Genomic DNA, 20,716 nt, shown 5'->3' with positions numbered 1-20,716 from the left:
CAAAGGGGAAATAGAAAAACAACACCATGAAACAAAAAAAGATATATGGACAATGGCTTAACTCACAAGGGTCACTGAGAGTAGAGGACTGGTTAGAAAAAGAATTCGCTGAAATAAAAGCGCCACCCCTACGCCCCTTTAGCACTAATAAACCCAAAGCCTCTCTGCAGACCAGCTTCATCACAAAGAACAATGGCATTCATACGAGAAAGGTAAACTAACTCAGTAGACTACAAAATACCGTTAGAGACCATTCACAGAAAGGGAAAGCAGAGATACATGACTGGACACATACAGTGCAGTAAAGTTAAATAAAACATTCAGAGAATTTTATGCCCCAGTAAAAAGCAACTCTTGGCTCATCACACATATATAATAGCCACAAAACCCTCTAGACAGGTCATTTTCTGGATTATGGGCTTAAAGCAATTTGGCGTTGCTTCAGGGCCATTACATGGCCAAACTGGTCCATAATTCTTGATAATGCCCTTTCCAGAGGATGCTGTTGCTTCATTAATTCATGTCCAAAACCATTACTTTGAAAAAGCCAAGATGATGGTGCCAATGAAGAGGTTAAACTGGAGAGAGCAAGTGAGAAAGAGGAAAGGGAGGAAGAGAGAGGGAGACTTTTGCTGGATGGGTTTATGCTTATAGCAGGTTAGCTCTGATAGTTACATAGTAGAGAGACTTGAAACAATTCCTGGAGAGAGAGTCTGAATTTTCTTTACTATGCTCATTTCTAAGGAGCAACTGGTTTGCTTTGAGCAATACAGTGTAAAAGCAACTTTTACACCCTGCCACTAGCTAGCATTATTTTTCTCCTTGCCAATGAATGATTTTGGCACAGCAGGTGGATGCTTCTTTCCTACTGACACTTTGCTCCGTGCCAAAAGTTTTGCTGTCTAAACAATCGCATTGGAGCGAAGTGCTAGTTGTAAGGCAAATGGCAGAGGAAACGCACGAGATTAACATGTACAGCTTCTGCAGCTTTGCATCCAATGATCCCGGATAAAATTATTCTCTTAGCTATAACATGAAGATCCAGGAGTTGGCATCATGCTATCTCCTTTGTGGCTAAGCACTTCGGTAGCTCAGAAGCCATTTCACTCATCTCAGTAGAACGCAAACAATTCAGGTGCTGGAGTGGGAAGCCAGAAGTTAGGGTAGTAAAGAACAAGTCCAAATATGCACCCACTTGTTGTCCCCCTTCCCCCCCCGCACACTTGTCCTTGTACAGTTTACTTGCAATGCCCTGAGGTAGAGGTCGCAGTTTACCCACAGAGTGGTGAACCCTTACTGAATGAGTCTGACTTGGGAAAGGATGGTGTAAAAGCAAAGTGAGGACATGAGGATGTGTCTGGAGATGAACACAGACAGAGAAGGGTTACCTTCAGCTCCCAGAATTCTGCTTGTCTGGGCCAGAGGGGCACTTAGAGACGTCTAGCAATGCACTAACTAGAGGGCTAAACGGAGGGCCATCCAAATTCACCTGTCACTGTCATAGATGCCACTCCCTCTCGCAAGTAAAAATTGCCAATGTAGCACCTGCCTACTGACACTCTCTGACTCTGTAAAGATGGCCGTGAAGTCAAAGTGCCAATGCTGCGGCTCCACGGAGCAAGGGAGCTAATGGAGACAAGATTTCTGTTCAGCTGCTGCGGTGATTCTTCACTTGTTAGTCGGGAGCTTTTCTCTCAGCTTCCTGGCACCTCCAGGTCCATTAGGCCCTTCAGGGAAGGAACCAAGGCTTTGCTACACACCTCACCATTTGGGTTTGATATCTCCCCTCTCTCTTTTCCTAAAGCACCAGCCTGCTCTTTGGAGTGGCCTGCCCCTCCCGCGCACCCGCCAGCAGAACAGCGGGTACGTCTCAGGACTCTCCCATCTGTGCTTTTGGCACAATGGAGAAGGGGAGAATTTTCCCTGAGAAGTGGGGATTTACACTTCCTGCTGGAGTGTTTTAAGACCAATCCGAATTACAGAATGGAAAGGAGAGGCTCAAGATATCGTAAGAGATTCCTTATCTTAACAGGTATTTTAGGAGATTCTGAGACCCCAAATAGCAGGTCTCCTTCACACAGAGAGGGTTTGCATTTTCTAAGTGAAATAAACCCTTAGGTTTTGGGGATACAGAATACCCATGGCTATTAATTTCAGGGGGTTGCTGGAGGCCCCGCTCTTCATTTGCTCCCCTGCTCTTGGTGTTGACTCAGAGAGGAGAGGAGGACAGGAAGTGAGTGAAAGAGGAAAGGAAACAGAAGAAATGGAGGGAAGGAGCGAGAAGAGGAAATGGGGAAGGCAGCACTGGGGGACAGCAGGAGGGAGGGGAGGAACAAGGGAAGGAGAAATGGGAGTGAGCAGAAACAAGAAACGAGATGTCTGTATGACCTGCTGGTAACGGAACCCAGTAGTCCCCATGATGGGACTAGACTCTGCCACAGGCTGGTTGGTCGGCCTTTGAGTTGTGCTCTCTCTGTTTTGGTGTCTGACTGATTTGCATTTGCAGTAGGGAGCTGTGGGTCAGCTGATTTTCATCACATTCGAGAGGCTAGAAGCCAGATGGCAGAGGTGGCAAGCGCAGACCGTCCCATAGCTCTGCCTGTGGTCTCCCTTTGAGTGATTCTGTCCATGATGTGGCTTCCCACAGAGCGTCTGGGCTAAGAGGAGACAAGCACCACATGTGCACCCAAGAGCACAGAGTCCCATGGATGGTGGAGAGGAGAAGGGAGCTCCCTCCTCACTTAGAGACGATCCCATTGGACCACGGCCAGCGCTAACAGGACATTTGCATGAGAGAATAAAAAATGAGGTACTCAGTTTCTCTCACCCTTAGGTGCGAAGACACAGCGAGGCCCTTCACAGTCAACCCTCACCCTACCTATCATGTCTCATTCATGACCGAGCTGTCAATGCTCACCTCTGATTGGCCCTGATACCAGCCTCCATCGCTCACTTGTTACATTTTCAAAAAAGCACCTTTGCGTTTTCTCCCATGCTGCCCCCTAAGCTTGGGAGGTGCAAAAACTAACTCATGATCCTCCTTCAGAGTCCTCCTCAAATCTCCTTTGACGTGACACCTACCAAATACTTGACAATGGTCATGGCTGTTGGTCTGCATAGACCACTGCCGATCATTGACCAACGTTGTTTCATTTTCCTTGTGCTTCCCCATCTGTCTGTATCCATCTGTTGTCTCTTGTCTTAAACTTAGACTGCAAGTTCCTTGGGGCAGAGACTATCTTTTTGTTCTGTGTTTGTACAGCACCTAGCGTAACGGATGCCTGATCCATTGCTGGGACTCCAAGGTACTATGGTAATTCACATAATAATAATAATAATAAGAAGAAGTCAATCTCTGGGGCCTTCAGCCATCCTCAGTTGTAAATGAATGACTCTTACTGTATATACACTAATCTCACAACCACACACGGATAGGAGATGTTGAGTAAATCACGACAATTACCGTGCTCCTGCAGCCCGCGAAGCAGGCGGACAAGTAGGTGATCCCATCTGCCCCACAAACTGGAGTGAAGGAATCGGTTTGGCATTCACAGTTGTTATTGCAGGGGGAATATGGGTCCAAGGGCAAGGTCGGAGCTGAGCTGCAAAAGAATCAGAATCAGAAATGGACGCACAGTGCAATAACACCAGCTGGTTTTCTGAGAAGCGTCACACGAAGGGGGCTTAACCAACCACTGCAAACAAAGGGAGAGAAGGGTGGGTGGGGTGTTTGGGTGCCAGCAGAAGGGACCTGAGGCCATACGCTCCTTCTGTGACAGAAACACATTGAGGTTCATTATTTCCGGCTCCCACCATCTCCCCAGGGTGGCTCAGGATGGTGCTGGAAAAATCTAATGTGAAGTTGTGTGGGCATTGTCTCAGCCCTGGGATCAGACCTCCAGGACAGGAGGGGCTGTATTTATCTAGCACAACAACAGCAAGCTGAAGACGTGCTGACGTTTTCCTCCTCAAAGAGCCACTTTCCCATGCTGAGAAACTTTGGAAATACAGAATCATTCTATGTGTGTTAGGACCCAGCTCTGCGGGGACTCCTGAGTCCTAATAGCCTGCCTCAAAATGGGTCTCACCTGCAGCCAAGCAGCAAGTGGGAAAGCGCCTTTTGCTCATCATACAGGCCCCAAACGTCCAAAACTGGGTGCCTAGAATTTGACTCCTAAATCCCCTTTAGACCACCTCAGTAAAAGCACCCACAATTTCCCTAGATTTCAGTGGGATAGGTAGGTGCTTAGCACTTGCAAAGATCAGGCTGGAGTGGCTCCACTTATTTCAGTGGATTCACTCTGTGTTTACACCAGCCTACTTGAGATCAGAATCTGGCCTCGTGTTTCGAGCCACTTGGGTCAGTTTCAGTTAAGCTCAGTGGAATTCGGCTCTCAAGCTTGTTATTGTTCCGACTCCCCCCAAGACACTTCTATAGAATGGGCCTAATACAGCCACGGTGGAAGTGGGTGCCACTCCACTGACTTCAATGGAGTCCTCCCCACTTGTGCCAGGAATGCATTTACTGTAACACTATTACTCTACACTGTTACTTACTCCTAGAGAGACAAGGTGGGTGAGGTAATATCAATAAACAGATGTTGGTGCAGTAAAAGATATTACCTCACGCCACAGGTGCCAACTCTGTGGGTGCTCCAGGGCTGGTGCTGAGCACCCACCAGTGGCCCCACTGATCAGCCCCCCCGCGCCTCCTGCCCGCCGCAATCAGCTGTTCAGGGGGAGGTGCGAGGGTGGGGCACGCTCGGGGAGGGAGCAGAATGGGGCAGGAAGAGGTGGGGCAGAGCGGGGGTGGGACCTTGGGGGAAGAGGTAGAGTGGGAGTGGGGCCTGGGATGGAGCAGGGGTCAAGCACCCCTGGGGAAATGAGAAAGTTGGCCTGTGCCTCACCCACTTTGTCTCTCCGACATCCTGGGACTAACAGCTACATCAGCACTTCATACAACTTAATCCTAGAAGCACTCAAATACCAGTGATGTGGGTGGTATAAAACCCTAGAAAAATAGAGAAACAGTACTGAAAAGAGCAGGTTAGTTTAGCTAACACTGCTGTGTGATACTTCCTGGGTGGTATCATAGGGCTGGAGGTGGGAGATGGAGCTGAAATTCTCTCTGTACTCACTTGTTTCCATAGGGAACAGTAACCCCAGCTACGGGTCCCGTGTCGCAGCCCAGGAATAGGAAAGAGACATAGCAAGCTGTGGACACCAGGTTAACGAGCATGGCCATCCTGATGGCTCCTAGAGCAGACAGGCTGAGCTTCTTCACCAGGAGACCGCCCAGGAATATGCCCAGACATGCACATGGGATCGCTGTCATCCCTGCAAGAAGGAAGAAGGGTCAGGAAGATGCACAAGGAGAAAGCAGGAGCTGAAAAAATACACTGCATGTCGAAGCATTTTATTTTCCAGTGACTAGATCAGTGAGCTAGTGATGGGGTAAGCGCTAAAGGCTCAGAGTACCCACTAGATGCTTATCCATTCATGTGGGTTCTCCTTAGGAGTGACTATGTGAGACTTCAGGCCCCAGAAGCTGTTAGCACTCACCTGTAGCAGAGTTACATCGTCCCTGGGATGACGGAAAGGCTATAGGTCACTGTTCCCTGCCTCCCTGTTGCCCCAGCCAGCAAAGAACTGGTCCTCCACAGTGCTTTGTCCAGGCAGTGGCGTCTCCACTGCTTTTCCCAAGGGAGACTAATCCACAGTCTAATAGATCTCGTAAAAGATTTCCAAAATTGACCAGTGATTGTGGTTGCCCAACATGACACACTTTCAAGGGGCTTGATCTTCAGGGGAGAGGTGTTCAGTGCTGTCTGAAAATCAGGCCTCTTTATGAAGTCTCAAGTTTGGTACTCAAAATTACTAGTCACTTCTGAAAATTCAGCCTCCCACTTCAGGAAAGTTCTCACAATATTCAGCCTCTTTTTGCTCACTTTCACCCTATCGCTGCAGGTCATACCCAAGCCCATTCTGCAACAAGGTCTCTGGATTCTGGGGCAGGTGGGAAATTCTGCAGCAATTTCATTTAAATTAAAAAAAAATTGAGGTTTTCAATTAGTTCAGCAGAAAAATGCATAACAATCAGGACAGCAGCCTGTGTGCTATTCCTTTTGATATTAAACCAGACTCATTGTATGCTGTCAGTGTTTGATAGGTCCATGCCAGGGGCCCATGTGGATGGTGGTGATTGCAGGTTATTCAGAATCAACACCTAGATGCCTTAACTGGGCGCTGGGGAAAGGACGCCTGTCACAAACAGAGCACTGGGACTTTGTGGGGAATAAGTGTCAGGAGCAGATGAATAAAGAGTCTGTGTTCGTATCCATGTCCTTTCATGTAAAGGAGGGAAGAGGAGAAGCACAGAGAGTACAGGGGCAGCAGCAGGATGGCTCCGAAAGAAAATGTTGGAGAGGTGACCAGGATGCATCAGATGGGCTAGCAGAACAACTGCTTGCGGCTCTTTTGTTGACTGTGTTTCCAATTTGACGCAGGCCAAATTGCAGGGGAGATGGGAGCTCAGCTGGGGAACTGGGCTCTCCATCTCAGACTGAGAACAGAGGGCAACGCTAGACTGCGTGAATCATCAGGCAGGCAGTTACGGGGCAGCACTCAGTCAGACAAGGAGTTCTGCCCCTGCGTTCCCAGGTTTCCCGCATAGCATCGTGGGCAGCAGGCTGGCACCTCTGCTTTAGGTGAGGAGCTCTAAAGGCTATTTATGCCCTTGCTGCAAGAATGAAGAATATGATTTCTCACAGAAACAACTGATTCTATATAAAACAATTTATGTGAGCCCTCGGGGAGGGAGCATAGTTTAGTGCATCGAGCATGGGTCTGGAAAGGATGACTCCTGGGTTCTGCTCTTGCCTCTGGTGCTGACTGACTCTGTGATCTCAGCCACTTCACTAAGGGCCAAATTTTCTAATTGAGGGTGACCCATTTTTGGGGTGCCAAATTTTAAGACAGCGCAGGTCTGATTTTCAGAAGTGCTGAGCACCTCCCTCAGCTCCCAATGGATTCAAACTGCACTTGTGGGAGCTCAGAACCTCTGAAAACAAGGCCCTTGGTGTCTAAAATTGGGTTCCTAAAAATTGAAGCACCCCGGTTTTATTTATTTTTATTAATATTATGCCTTAGCCATAGGCCACTGCTCATAATACTATAAAGACAAATTGTAAATTCACAACTCCAAAAAACAGATACAAATTTTAAAAACGGATACCTTTTCACATCACCACTCCTTAAAATATGTAGGAAAATAAGAAAAAATATTAGGAGTATATTATTTCACTTAAGTCAAAATAGCCTCCCTTTCACATATTTTTCTTATTTTTGTGGCCGAACAGGCACCTAGGACAACAGCCTGTGCAAGTGAAACATTTGCACTATGTAGCAAGGATCCTAATTTCTGAGCTGGTGTGGCAAAAGGCCTCTGAGCCAGGAATGGATATAGCCGTTTAGTTCTCAGGTGGCAGTACAGGTCAGAAGACATATAAATAGTGTGGCCAGTCTTCAACCTGGCTAGACCAGCATGGACAAAGATGATTACGGCTTTCAGGACATAACTGCATAGTTTGGAAAGAGTAGGAGACCTATACTGGCCCTTCCAGGGGTCGGCAACATCATGTTGGATGACGGACTCATGACAGAATTACCGTACTTAGTGACAGACATTGGTGGGGGGAGGGGTGTTATGTCATTCAGTCATACAATTTTTCAATTGTTCAAACTTCTTATTCGGCATTTTTTTTATATTCGCTTCTAAGGATAGCAAGTTTCTTACTAGAATCTGGGGAACCATTATTTCTAGCAGCCCTTGCCATGATCTGAAGCTGTTTCTTCTGGCTGGAGCAATCTGAATCATACCAGATGCTTTTACCTTTTAAAGGTAAACATGACCCTTGGTGGTGGTTAGGTCATCCTGTAATTTTTCAACGATCTTAATAAATGTTACATGGACTTGTGCTGAATCGCTAAAGTGAAAAAGCTGGTTCTTTAAAACTAACAAATCACTGGATGAGAGTTTCTTTCTGATTTAACTAATGGAGTCAACTTAATTTGCCTTGAGTTTAGAGCTTCAAAATTAGGAGTAATACCCAACCTGCCAGAATTCATCTGGGAAAAAGTGGCTGGAGGTCAGAAATTCACTTGCAGGGGTTGGTGACAGCTGTCCAGTTTAAAAGCCACTAAAAAGTTAGAGAAACAAGACCAGCGTAAAATCAGAACTGTGATATAATCTGTCGCACTACTTTCTCTAGAAGAGGTGACTGTAAAATGACCCTGCAAATGATCACCATCTCTACCATTCTACATCTAAAATTACAGAAAGTTTATGACCCGAAGAATTCCTTACTGGGGGAAATGGAGGCGATACCCCTTTACTGAGTTACAGGAAACCTTTAACATTTTCTTATCCTTCGCACCCAATCAGGCGTTTAAAGCTCCCAAGAGTACAAAATTTGCTATTGGAACCTTTTCCATAAACCGGTCAATATCCATCAAGCTCTGTCCATAAAGATTCATTACACAAAGGAGAGCCCAAAGGAGGCAAATAAACATTCAGAGCTAACAAAATAGAGTTAGCTGAGAAACTAATATGATAGTCCTGGAAATAAGAGTTATCGAAGACATTAACATGCTAGTTATGACTCTTAATTTGGTAGAATGAAAAGGGCCAGTCCACATGCCATTCTAACCATTCTTAAGGTCCCTTCTCAGAAGGATTCAAAGCCCAATAAACAAAAGGACTCCTCGTTCGTAAACCAAGTTTCCTGGAGGAAAACTAAATTAAATTGAGACAAATAATTCCTAAAATCCAATTCCTGGGATTTACTTTTGAGGCCTGTAATATTCTATGAGGCAATTTTGCTAGAAATCTTACAAGAATCCTGATCAAGCCTACTTCGTCAATCCACCTCCCTTTTAAAGTCTTCAACTGAGAAACTGTCATGAACAATAGCACCATTAGCTTTGTAGCTAGGGCCAATTCTCCTAGAATTATCATCTTCAGCCTTCTGAATGGTTTCAGAGTAACAGCCGTGTTAGTCTGTATTCGCAAAAAGAAAAGGAGTACTTGTGGCACCTTAGAGACTAACCAATTTATTTGAGCATCCGATGAAGTGAGCTGTAGCTCACGAAAGTTTATGCTCAAATAAATTGGTTAGTCTCTAAGGTGCCACAAGTACTCCTTTTCTTTTAGCCTTCTGAATGTGATCTTGGTCAATTCACCGAGGGCCACATTTTCTAATTTGGGGCAAATCATTTTTGGTATGCAAGAGTTTAGACAGCTCGGGCTTGATTTTCAGAAGTGCTGAGCACCCCCATAATCAGTGAGTTCAACTGCAGTTGCGAGAGCTCAGAACATCTGAAAATAGGCCCTTGGTGTCTAAATTTCGGTTCCTAAAAGCTAAGGCACCCAAAAATGAGAGGATTTATATACACACACACCCCACCTCTCCAGGATCCATTTTCTACTCTGCAAAATGGGGATTCTAACACACTCTCTGTCTCTCTTTCTGTATACCCACTCATTTCACAAAGAGCTCTGAGATCCTCGGGTGAAAGATCCGCAGGTGGAAGGCCAACATATTAGAGACAGCAGAGGGACTGGGTGGCCGGTTAATGTAGTTACTTACCCAAGAGCTGATTGGCTGATGAGGTGGTAAGGTTGAACTGCTGTTCCAGGTACTTCCCCAGGAAGGCTGCAAAGCCAGCGACCACAGCAATCTCCATGCAGGCAGCAAGGATGATGCAGGTGAAGACAGGATTGGCCAGCAAGTGCTTTGTTACTTTAGGTATCACTGCAACAAAGGAGACAGAAGACATGGTTTCATTAAGGTTCTTCCCATATACTGAAGAAAGGGATCTGGGAGTTATAGTAGATCACACACTAAATACGGGTCAGCAGTGTAACACTATTGCAAAAAAAAAAAAAAAAAAAGAAGTAAACATAACTGTGGATGTAATAACAGGAATGTTGTAAGCAAGACACAAGAAGTAATTCTTCCACTCTTCTCAGCACTGATTAGGCCTCAACTGGAGCGTTGTGTCCAGTTCTGGGCACCACATTTGGCAAAAGAAGTGGACAAAATGGACAAAGTCCAGTAGAGAGCAACAAAAATGATTACCAGGAAACATGACCTACCAGGAAAAATTGGAAAAAATGGGTTTGTTTAGTCTGGAGAAGAAAAGACTGAGAGGGGACATGGTAACAGTGTTCAAGTACGTAAAAGTTGTTACAAAGAGGAGGGGGATAAATTGTTTTCCTTAGCCACTGAGAACAGGACAAGGAGCCATGAGCTTAAATTGCAGTAAGAGATTCAGGTTAGACATTGGGAAAATCTTCCTAACTGTCAGGGTGGTTAAGCACCGGAAGAAATTACCTAGGGAGATTATGGAATCCCCGTCATTGATGGTTTTTAAGAATAGGTTAGACAAACACCTGTCAGGGATGCTCTAGATAATACATAGTTGATGACCTAACAAGGTCCATTCCAGTCCTACGTTTCTATAATTCTTTCATTTCTTCTGTGGGGAAAAAATACTAAGAGCGCCCTCTGATTCCTGGTTTCCTTCTCTATACCTCCATCTGCCTTCTTCCTTGTCCTTCATTATTCCACCCAGTTCCCGCATTAGCCAGTGTGTGTCACAGGTACTCAGGTCAATATTACACCTTCAACTTCTTTTCTATGTTTTTTATTTATTTTGCAAACTTCAGTCATAGGCAGAGGTAGATTTTAGCTGCTTTCACTTTTTTTCTGTAGTGTGGAGAAGCTCTTTCTCTGTCTCTCATACACACACACACACACAGAGCAAAGACTTGACAGCTGTGATGAACTGGGCTCCACCCTCCCAGAAACACCCAGTGGTGAGCTGGAGCCGGTTCGCTAGAACCAGTTGTTAAATTTAGAAGCCCTTTTGGAACTGGTTGTTCTGCGAGGGACAACTGGTTCTAAAAGGGCTTCTAAATTTAACCAGCCAAAAGTGGCACCTTAGGCGCTGACTCCATGGATGCTCCAGCCCTGGAGCACCCAAGGGGAAAATTTGGTGGGTACAGAGCACCCACCGGCAGCTCCCTGCCCCGCCCCCGGCCCCAGCTCTCCTCTGCTCCGCCTCTGCCTCCTCCCCTGAACGCGCCGCCCCGCTCTGCTTCTCCTCCCGGCCCCCCCGGCTTCCCGCGAATCAGCTGTTCGCGCGGGAAGCTGGGGCGGGCTGAGAAGCAGGTGGCGGCTTCCCACTCAGGGCCAGGGAGGCGGAGGTGAGCTGGGGCGGGGGGGGGGCACGAGGAGGCCACCTGCGCCGCAGCAGGTAACCCGGGGGGGGGTGCAGGGGAACCGCTCCCCGCCCCAGCTCACCTCCGCCACCCTCGGCCTGAGTGTGAAGCCGCCGCCTGCTTCTCAGCCCTCCCTGGCTTTCCTCCGAACAGCTGATTCGCAGGAAGCCAGGGGAGGGGGCGGAGAAGCAGAGCGGGGCGGTGCGTTCAGGGGAGGAGGCGGAGCGGAGGTGAGGTGAACTGGGGCCGGGAACAGGGCGGGGAGCTGCCGGTGAGTGCTCTGCACCAACCAAATTTTCCCCGTGGGTGCTCCGGGGCTGGTGCCTAAGGCACCACTTTTGATGTGATCAGAGGGGGGAGTGGCCGCTCCCCCTGCTCCCCACCTAGCTACGCTCCCCCGCCCCTAGGAGCCAGAGGGACCTGCTGGATGCTTCCTGGGAGCTGCCCCAGGTAAGCACCTCTGGGACTCCCCACCTCGCCCCCCGGCAGGTGCCTCTGGCTCTTAGGGGTGGGGTGGGCACCCACTACAGTGGCCTACGAGACCCTCCTGCTCGGTTCTGGGGGCAGTCAGGGGACAGGGGAGGGGGGTGGATGGGGCAGGGGTCCTGGGTGGGGCGTCAAGGAACGCTGGGGCGGTTGGATGGGGCAGGAGTCCCAGGGGGGCGGGGGTGGGCAATGACCCCCCTCATGGGGTGAGGAGGGAACCTGTTGTTAAGATTTTGGCAGCTCATCACTGGACACACCCCACCAAATCCACTGACTGAGAACCTTGTACTAAGCTGCAATGCACACACTGAGTGGTTAAATATGCTCACTCCATCCCCATGATCCCCTGGCCCCTCCGTCTTCATCCATGAAGGCCTGAGATCCCCTTGGCCCCGTTTCTCTATTTCCAATAAACCAAACATGAGTTGGGGTGCAATTACCTTACAAAGGGAAATCTGACTAATGAATCAGATACCACATTTTCTACTTCAGTGAGCATTTTAATTATTCCAGAGATAAGACAGCTTGAACAGGATGGAATACTAACACAGGCGAGAGCCTTGCTTTATCTTAATACCTGGTGACTAATTTCTCCCTGAATTAAATGTGAAAATCATTTAGTTTAAAAATTCTCTCTCTGAAGTGCTGGTGAAGCCTCAATGGGCCTTGTTTGCATTTTAAAATATTTCCCCCCTCATTCTGCTCTGCGTATTAGGCTCTGGCAGCCAACTGATTTCTCCAGTGCACACCTCTGTTTTCTCACAGGTTTTTCCTTCTTTTTGCAAAGTTTAATAGCACTGGGCAAATGTAGGGTCTTTGTTAACGCTCTGCTTGGGTTCCATTGGTGAGACTATAATTAGCTCGATCTGGCCCTTTGCAAAGGGCTATTTCAGTTTCAAGTCCCTTTCATCACAATGGTTTTCCATGCTGCACAAAATCCTTGCTTCCTGAGGACTTACTGGGCATAATGAATGTTCGATGGAGACAGCATTTTTCAGATAAACAGAAAAAAAATTTCAGCCTCACATCAGTTCCCAATGGCCACCCTGCCATCTCATTCAGTCCTTTGGTGGCCATCTACTGAATTTGTCCTCTTAGCGGAACTTGGAGGATGAAAACAAAGCTGAGCTCAGAGAGTCATATTTAATATGTTATCTCCTCTTGTGCCTCTGGAGTTCAATTAGTAAAATACCAATGGATTCCGCAAGATGCTGGTTTGCCCCAGCTCAAAGGTAAAGACACAAAAAAATCTGATAGTTTTTTACAACAGCAGGATACCTTTTAAAGTGATGGAAAAATATATCTCAGAGAGTCATTTAGACACTCTACGTGGCCAGTGCCAAAAATACCTTGCAAGACCAAGGGTGAAAGCTTTATCTTGCACTGTACCAGCTTAGAGAGAACAAAGATTATTTTGCAGTATCAATTATCTTGTACATCAGAGGCAATCTGATCACTGGACAGGGGACTGGATGGAGAGGCAGGAGACCTGGGTTATTCCCAGCACCACCACTGACTCATTGTGTGATGTTCGGCAAATCACTCCACTTCTCTGTGCCTCTTGCCCATCCCACCCTTTGTCTAGTTAGGCCATGAGCTCTTTGCAGTAGGTACTGTCTATTATTGTGGGTATATACTGTGTCTAATACAATAGGGATCAATATCAATTGGAGCTCCTGTAACATAAAATAGAAATAGTTCAAAAGGGAAGAGGACAGATATCGTGCAGCCTATGTCTTCTCATCAATAAGGTCCACATCATTTCCTTTAATTTTACACAGGAAAGAAAAATAAATTGGAAGCTTTCCATAGAAATAGAACTCCTCTCATCTCAGCTCTGCCACTTGCTCCATTTGCCATCTGATACTGGCTGAGGTGCATCACTGCCTGGGGTGAAATACCTCTGGGAATTAAATTAAAAGTTGGCATGGAGTTTTAAATCCCCTACCGGGAGGGAGGAACAAATGTTGTGCTTGTGGCTGTCTAGACTAGGGTGCAGGAGGGAGCAGTTTGATGGAGAAGGGCTAATCCATGTGTAAACTGGCTAAGTGTGTCTGTGTACTACTCTGTAGCTGATCCACAGTGGAAGCCACCTGCTACTGCTCCCAGCTAAGGCTTTGATTCAGAAAAGCACTTAAGTATGTGTTTAACTTTACCATGTGGTCAAGACTGGTCAACTTGAATGGGACTTAAGCACATGCTTAAGGGCTTTGCTGAACGAGCAGAGTCATTTAGCTCACATGGTGGACAGTTGTACTTTGGAGCTACAGGCCTTAGTTTCAACTCATACCGATAGCCTGGGAGCAGGGGTTTGTTGCATGCAAAATAAAGAGAGAGCCTCAGAGAAGAATCTATCGGCCAGAGCAGATGCTGTGAAGGAAGAATCACACTGGGATACTTGAAGGGAGTAACTCATCAGTTCACGTCCCTACCACTATCACCACATACTGATACTGTGGAAATAGATGTCACAAGAGAGATTTTTGCTGTCATTGCAATATCTGTCTTTTTGATTTCCAGCACAATCATAAATGCCTGAGTTTCTCCTCACTATGAAACATTTCATTCAAACTCTTAACAGAAGAGGGCTTTCCATTTTCAGCCATTCACTTCCCTCAGACGCCTCCCCTTCCTTTTCTTAACATCTCTACCCCCTTGACTTCACTTCTATAATACTCCATACTCCTTCCAGAATCAATGACAAGGGGGCTCATTCTCAGAGGTGCTGAGCAGTCCTGGCTCTAGTTGTGGTGGCATTTTGGGTGCCAGACTCTTCTGACGTTAAGGCCCTCAAAGTCATTGGCAAGTACTTTATTTCCAGTGAGTAGCTTTGATTTGCACCTAACCACTGGAAAATACAGGGGATAACCTCCTTATACCAGGGTTAGCTATTCTCCAGAAACAACAAACTACAATAATCATCCTTGAAATGAATTGTTTGGGACACTATTATCGTTGGGGGCCCTTTTTCCAGTGGGCGCATCTTATGGAGACATGTTTTCAATTTACAGTAAAGACAGAAACATAGAAAGCATTGGGGGAGAGAGGTTTAATAGCCTAGTCCTCCTACAACAGTGCAATGAGAAGAGGGTCATATTAGGTACTGAGCCTAAGACCCATTCCCAAGCAATACACATCTTGTATCTGAATCAGAGACACAGGCAAAATATCAACCTGGCTGCAGGGTAAGAAAAGAAAAAGAGGAAAAGAAGATGAAGAAAACATCTTATGGAAAGAGACAGCTCATAAAAAAGAGAAGATGGAAGAAGCAGAAAGACATCAAAGATAATGAAATTTACTTTAATATACCAAGCTGTACAAGGCCTCAAGTAAAATTAATATCACAAAGGGCATGAAGAAATCAGATGACACCATGTCAAATGGGTTTCTTGTAAGAGACATGGGCTCGAAACAACTACAAATATTCTTACATTGCCATGTACTGTGAAAAGGATTGCTGATCCTTCTGATCTACTATCCTGCCTCTGGCAGTGGCCTTTATTTGACTCTTCAGAGGAAGATGCAAACCTCCCTCACCCCTATAAGCCAGCTGTGCAATACGACCTCATGGAAACAGATTCTCTTCCTGACCTCAGCTGCTGATCAGTTTAGTATGCCCTGAAGCATTGTTTCTTCTTTTATAGACGGGGACCACCCAGTGAAGTAACTTGTCCAAAGCCACACAGAAGCAGTGTCGGAGATGGAGCTGAGAACCCTCGCTCCCAGTCCTGTGCTTTAACCACCAGACCATGCTTCACATTTATCAAATATCAGAATAGCACCAAATGTTAAATCTAGCGTCAGTATAAGGGCAGTATCATTGTAATACCTCAATATTGGGGCATCCTGGGATAATCAGAGCGGGAAGCAGAAATACTAGGGCATAAGAAAAATTCTTCTCATGGCATCTTTGACCCAGTCAAAACCAGGCAGCTCTGGGACTCTTACAAGAGAGCTTGATCGTGGTGTGATTGCCAGACCAAATTGGTTCACATCCCCAGAAGCACCCAAACCTTTGGAGGCTTTTCCATGTCTAGACAGAATGATCAAATCTGTGGCACCATTTCCATGGTACCAGAATGCAAAGTGGTAAACCAGGGATTATAACTGGGCTGCAGGATTAAGGGATCAGGCTCAGATTCTAACACATACACTGCAACTCCCCTATCTCCCATTCCACAGACAGGATGCAGAAAACGACAAGGAGGTTATAAGGACAAATCTAATCCCATTAAAGTCAATACCAAAACTCCCACTGAATTCAGTGGGAGCAGGCTTTGGCCCTTAGTGCCTGATTCATTGCCAGTGAAATTAATTGGGAAGATTCCCATTGACTTTTAAATGGATTTTTAGGGAGTACATATTATTTATATTACAGTAGAGCCCAATTGAGATCAGAGCCCCATTGTGCTAGGTGCTGTACAAACATATAGGAAGAGACATTCTTTGCCCCTAAAAGCTTCCAATCTCAATACCTACAGGATCTTTTAACTCTCTTCCAATATCACACCCCTCTTTAAACAGACGAACAGTCTGTGGAAGTTGTAAGCCTTCCTCACCCCACATGATCAGACCCAACCCGATTAATCTCTGATGCGGCTGCTCCGAAATAAGCCCTAAGGGCAGAATAGTTCAAGCATAGAAGCTGGAGAGTGGGATGGAATGAAAATGTCATCCAACAGATTATGCTCAGCAGAAGCAAGATATGCAGACTCCGAGTGCTAAACTCTGTTCTAATTTAATCCTGGCTGAATCCAGAGCAACTTCACTGACACAACTGTTTTACACAAGTGTAAGTGAGAACAGAGTATGGCCCAGAATATGATCCGTTATGCCTCTGATTTGGGGGATCCTTCCCTTTGCATTACCATCGAGCCCAGACAGACAAATGCAAGAGGAAACGTGCTAGGTGAGAGTACATCTAGAAAGACAAATTGCAGGATGAAAACCAATCTCCCATTTAGCCTGCAGAGCAAGGTCTCTCCAATCACCAGCTTCTCACAACAACAATAGGGCTGAGAGGCACAGCCCCTAATTAAGAAAAATGTAGCAGAACACTAGCGCTAGCTGGGGAAGGATGGAAAGGGCATTGACAGGAGCCAAGGACGGAGCAAATCACACTATCCATGGGCTAAGAAGTGATCGCAAGGGGCAAAGTGCAAGGGACTGCCCCAGAGAGAGCACACCCCCACCACTGCTGCAGACGGGGTACACAGGCTGCTAGCTGACTACAGGCACACTCACCCAGCCCCGGCTCACCAAGGCGTCTGACAGTTTTCACTAATGATCAGTTAGCGCTTTGAAGCTGGAAACCATTGTGCATGCTAATGGTTAATTATGATTATTACTATTATGTCCCGCTGTGGCGTACAGCCCTTTAATTGCCTGGAATCCACCTGCGGGATCTGGGAGCCTCTTGCCAGCCAGCAGCATTCTCTTCCCAAGGCAGAGTTTCCTGGGAGGTGGAACAAGGGAATTTGGCAGCTGTCACACTCAGGTATCCAGAAGCACAGAAAGGAAAGCTGTGAGGATGGCACTGGGCAAGGAAACAGGGCAGCTGTTCTGTGCAGACAGAAGCTCATATATTGCCGCAGAGACGAGTAGGGGACTGTTGGTTAGTGGCAGGAGGCGCTGCCAGTTATCATTCATTTGCAATGGTAGAGCTAGGTGGCAATCCCAGGCCTAGATCAGCTGGGGGTACAGGCGAGGGCTGAGGTACAGTGGCAGAGTTGTACACTGTCCCAGAGTTGGAATAGCAGGGTTGGAGGGGCAGGTCAGGACTGAAGGTAAATTAGCAAAGCTGATCTGAGTGCCAAGCACTAGGATAGCAAGGGATACTGCAGGTCAGAAGTGAGGTGCATTCACAGGGCTCTATGTGGGGAGCCTAGGACTGGAGTAGCAAGGGGCACTCCAGATCAGGAATAACGTGCTTTGGCAGAGATGCCAGGGAAAACCTGGGCAGCATCTGCCTATCCTTTCCCTGCTGTAAACCCGTGCTATTAACCCTTCCCTTTCCCGCACTCTAACACACATTCACATTTAATGACACACAAAAGAAGAAAGAGAGTGTAGTATCCCATTCCCAGGTGCAACAGTGTAAAGCCACCACCTGGATTGATCTAGAATATGCCAAACTAGGGGAAAAAAGGATGGGCCAGTGATTAGGTGCTTGTTAACCAGCGTTCAATTCCCTGTTCCACCCCAGACTTCCTGACTGACCTTGGGCAAGTCACTTAAATCTCTCAGTTCCCTACCAATAAAATGGGCAGAATACCATTGTCCTACATTAGAGCAGTGCTGTAAGGATAGAGACTATGAGATGTTCAGACACTACAGTAAAGGAGGGCCATAGAATTGTAGACTATCAGGGTTGGAAGGGACCTCAAGAGGTCATCTAGTCCAACCTCCTGCTCAAAGCAGGACCAATCCCCAACTAAATCAGAAGTACCATAGATAGATAGAAACCCAGGTAGGAATCCACTCTGGTGCCTCCCCAGATGTAAATTCTTGCCCACTAGACCAGAACCCCAGGGTAACCTCTAATAGCCCATTACACAGAGTTTCATCCTTCCCTCCTTCCGAGTGGGAGCAGAGTTCCTGGGTCACTCCCCTAGCTGTGCTAGGAGCAGCTGTGCAGGCAGCGAGGCAGCGAGGCGACTCTGCTGCCTTTGATGGCCACTTCTCCTTCTGTTGTTCAAAGGCACAGCTTTCATTCCAGGTTTTAAACTTCTCCGAAGGGTGCTTCTCATCCCAGCATGAAAATACCCCTGGGGCGAGATGCCTCTGCCTCCAACCGGTCGGTCCCTCCCTCCCGTTTAGACCTTGGCGGAGATGTGAAAGGCATTTCCAAGGCTTTGAGCTGCTTGCTTTTATATGAGAGTCACATCCTTTCTGTGTGCTAAGATCTGTGGAGAACCAGGAGTTTCAGCCGATTCCTACATTTTATGGTCTCCCAACAAAGCTTGCCAGCCCTCAAAACTTCCTTCCACAGCCCTGACTAAAGCATGTTGGTGTCTGGTGTGAAGCACACAGCTGGAAACATCTATCTCAAAGTAACATGGCTCCTCAGTGTCCACTCAGTTCTTAAAGGTGCAAGATATGGAACGGACTGGAGAAAAGCATTCAAAAGAAGCTTCAGTTGAACCCTGAAATTCATCCTTCATATCAACATACACACACAGCTCCCCCAGACAGACAACATTTGTCCACACAACAAACCCACAAGCCCCTCGGGAGAGAGACAACATGCAAGTTCCCAGTGTAGACAAGCCCATCAATTGACAGAAATGCACATGCACAAAAACACACACACAACCTCCCTACACAAATATGCACACAGAACACCATCCAACCGGAAACATGTAAACACCTGCATATTCACAAACAACCCCCACACCTACCCAAAGATTTATTACACAAATACACCCACACACACACACACACACAGCCTCCCTGTGCACAGAGATGCACATCCACACAAATCCACACACACTACCCCATGCAACCAGACACACATGGACATACACACCTGTCCTCCTTGACTCAGCTGCACAAATACATAAATACCACAACCCCATGCACCCAAAGACACAAACACACACACACACACACACACTAGCCCATATATACCAACAGCCCCTATTTAGAAGGGATGGCACTTATTTTTCAACAAAATAAATGCCAACTGCTTAACACTCCCAAAGGCAATTGTAGTCCAATGGATTTCATAGAAACAGAGAAATTATAGGGCTGGAAGGGACTTCAAGAGGTCATCTAATCCAGCCCCCTGCACTAAGGCAGGACCAAGTATACCCCAGACCACCCGTGACAGGAGTTTGCCCAACCTGTAAAAATCTCCAACGATGGGAAATCTACAACCAGCCTTGGAGTCTATTCCAGTGCTTATTGTTAGAAAGTTTTTCTTAATATCTAACCTAAATATTCCTTGCTGCAGAATAAGCCGATTGCTTCTAGTCCTGCTTTTAGTGGACATGGAGAACAATTGATCACCATTCTCTTTATACCAGCCCTTAACATATTTGAAGACAGTTATCAAGTCCCTCCTCACTCTTCTTTTCTCAACACTAAACATGCCAGGTTTTTTTTCCCAAACATTTCATCAGAGATCAGGTTTTCTAAATCTTCTAGTTTTTTGTTGCTTTCTGCTGTACTCTCTCCAATTTGTCCATATTGCTCTTAAAACGTGGCACCCAGAATTGGACACGGGCCTCACCTGCCAAGTAGAGCAGGACAATTACCTCCCATGTCTTACATATGACACTCTTCCTAATATACCAATGATATTAGCCTTTTTATCAACTGCATCACATTGTTGACTCATATTCAAGTTTTGATCCACTAACCCCCACATTCTTTTCAACAGTACAGCCGCCTAGCCAGTTATTCCCCATTTTGTAGTTTTACATTTGATTTTTCCTTCCTAAGTGTAGTACTTTGCACCTGTCTTTCTTGAATTTTATTTTATGATTTCACAACCATTCTCCAATTTGTCCAGATCATTTTCAATTCTAATTCTGTCCTCCACAGTGCTTGAAACCCTCCTAGCTTGGTGTCATCAGCAAATTTTATGAGCATACTCTCCACTCCATTATCCAAGTCATTAATGAAAATATTGACTAGATCCAAAACAGTCGCCTGTGGGAACCCACTAAATTCATCCCCCCCGTCTGACAGCAAAGTCCTCTTTAAATATTTTTTTTCAGCTGTTTTGCACCCACCTTACAGTAATTTCATCTAGACCACATTTCACCTAGTTTCCTTATGAGAATGTCATATGAGGCTGTGTCAAAAGCCTACTATAATCATGATACAGTTCATCTATATTTCCCCCCACCCCACATCCATTAGGCCAATAACCATGTCAAAGAAGGAAATTAGGTTGGTTTGGCATGATTTGTTCATGACAAATCCATGCTGGCTATTCTT

General features: G+C 46.4%; 1 protein-coding gene across 1 annotated transcript in view; it reads right to left on the bottom strand.

The window, feature by feature from the left end:
* SLCO3A1 (solute carrier organic anion transporter family member 3A1) overlaps nt 1-20,716 on the bottom strand; it is a 212,913-nt gene that overhangs the window by 22,452 nt on the left and 169,745 nt on the right. Inside the window, exons 5-7 of the mRNA XM_074966503.1 lie at nt 9,648-9,812; nt 5,139-5,337; nt 3,464-3,602 (exon numbers count right to left, since the gene is read on the bottom strand). Of these exons, the coding sequence (XP_074822604.1) occupies nt 3,464-3,602; nt 5,139-5,337; nt 9,648-9,812 (503 nt within the window). The remainder of the gene's footprint in view (nt 1-3,463; nt 3,603-5,138; nt 5,338-9,647; nt 9,813-20,716) is intronic.

The sequence above is a fragment of the Natator depressus genome, chromosome 10 (genome assembly GCF_965152275.1).
Source record: "Natator depressus isolate rNatDep1 chromosome 10, rNatDep2.hap1, whole genome shotgun sequence".
In the NCBI taxonomy this organism is placed as follows: domain Eukaryota; kingdom Metazoa; phylum Chordata; order Testudines; family Cheloniidae; genus Natator; species Natator depressus.
This window is presented reverse-complemented; position numbering and strand designations above follow the sequence as displayed.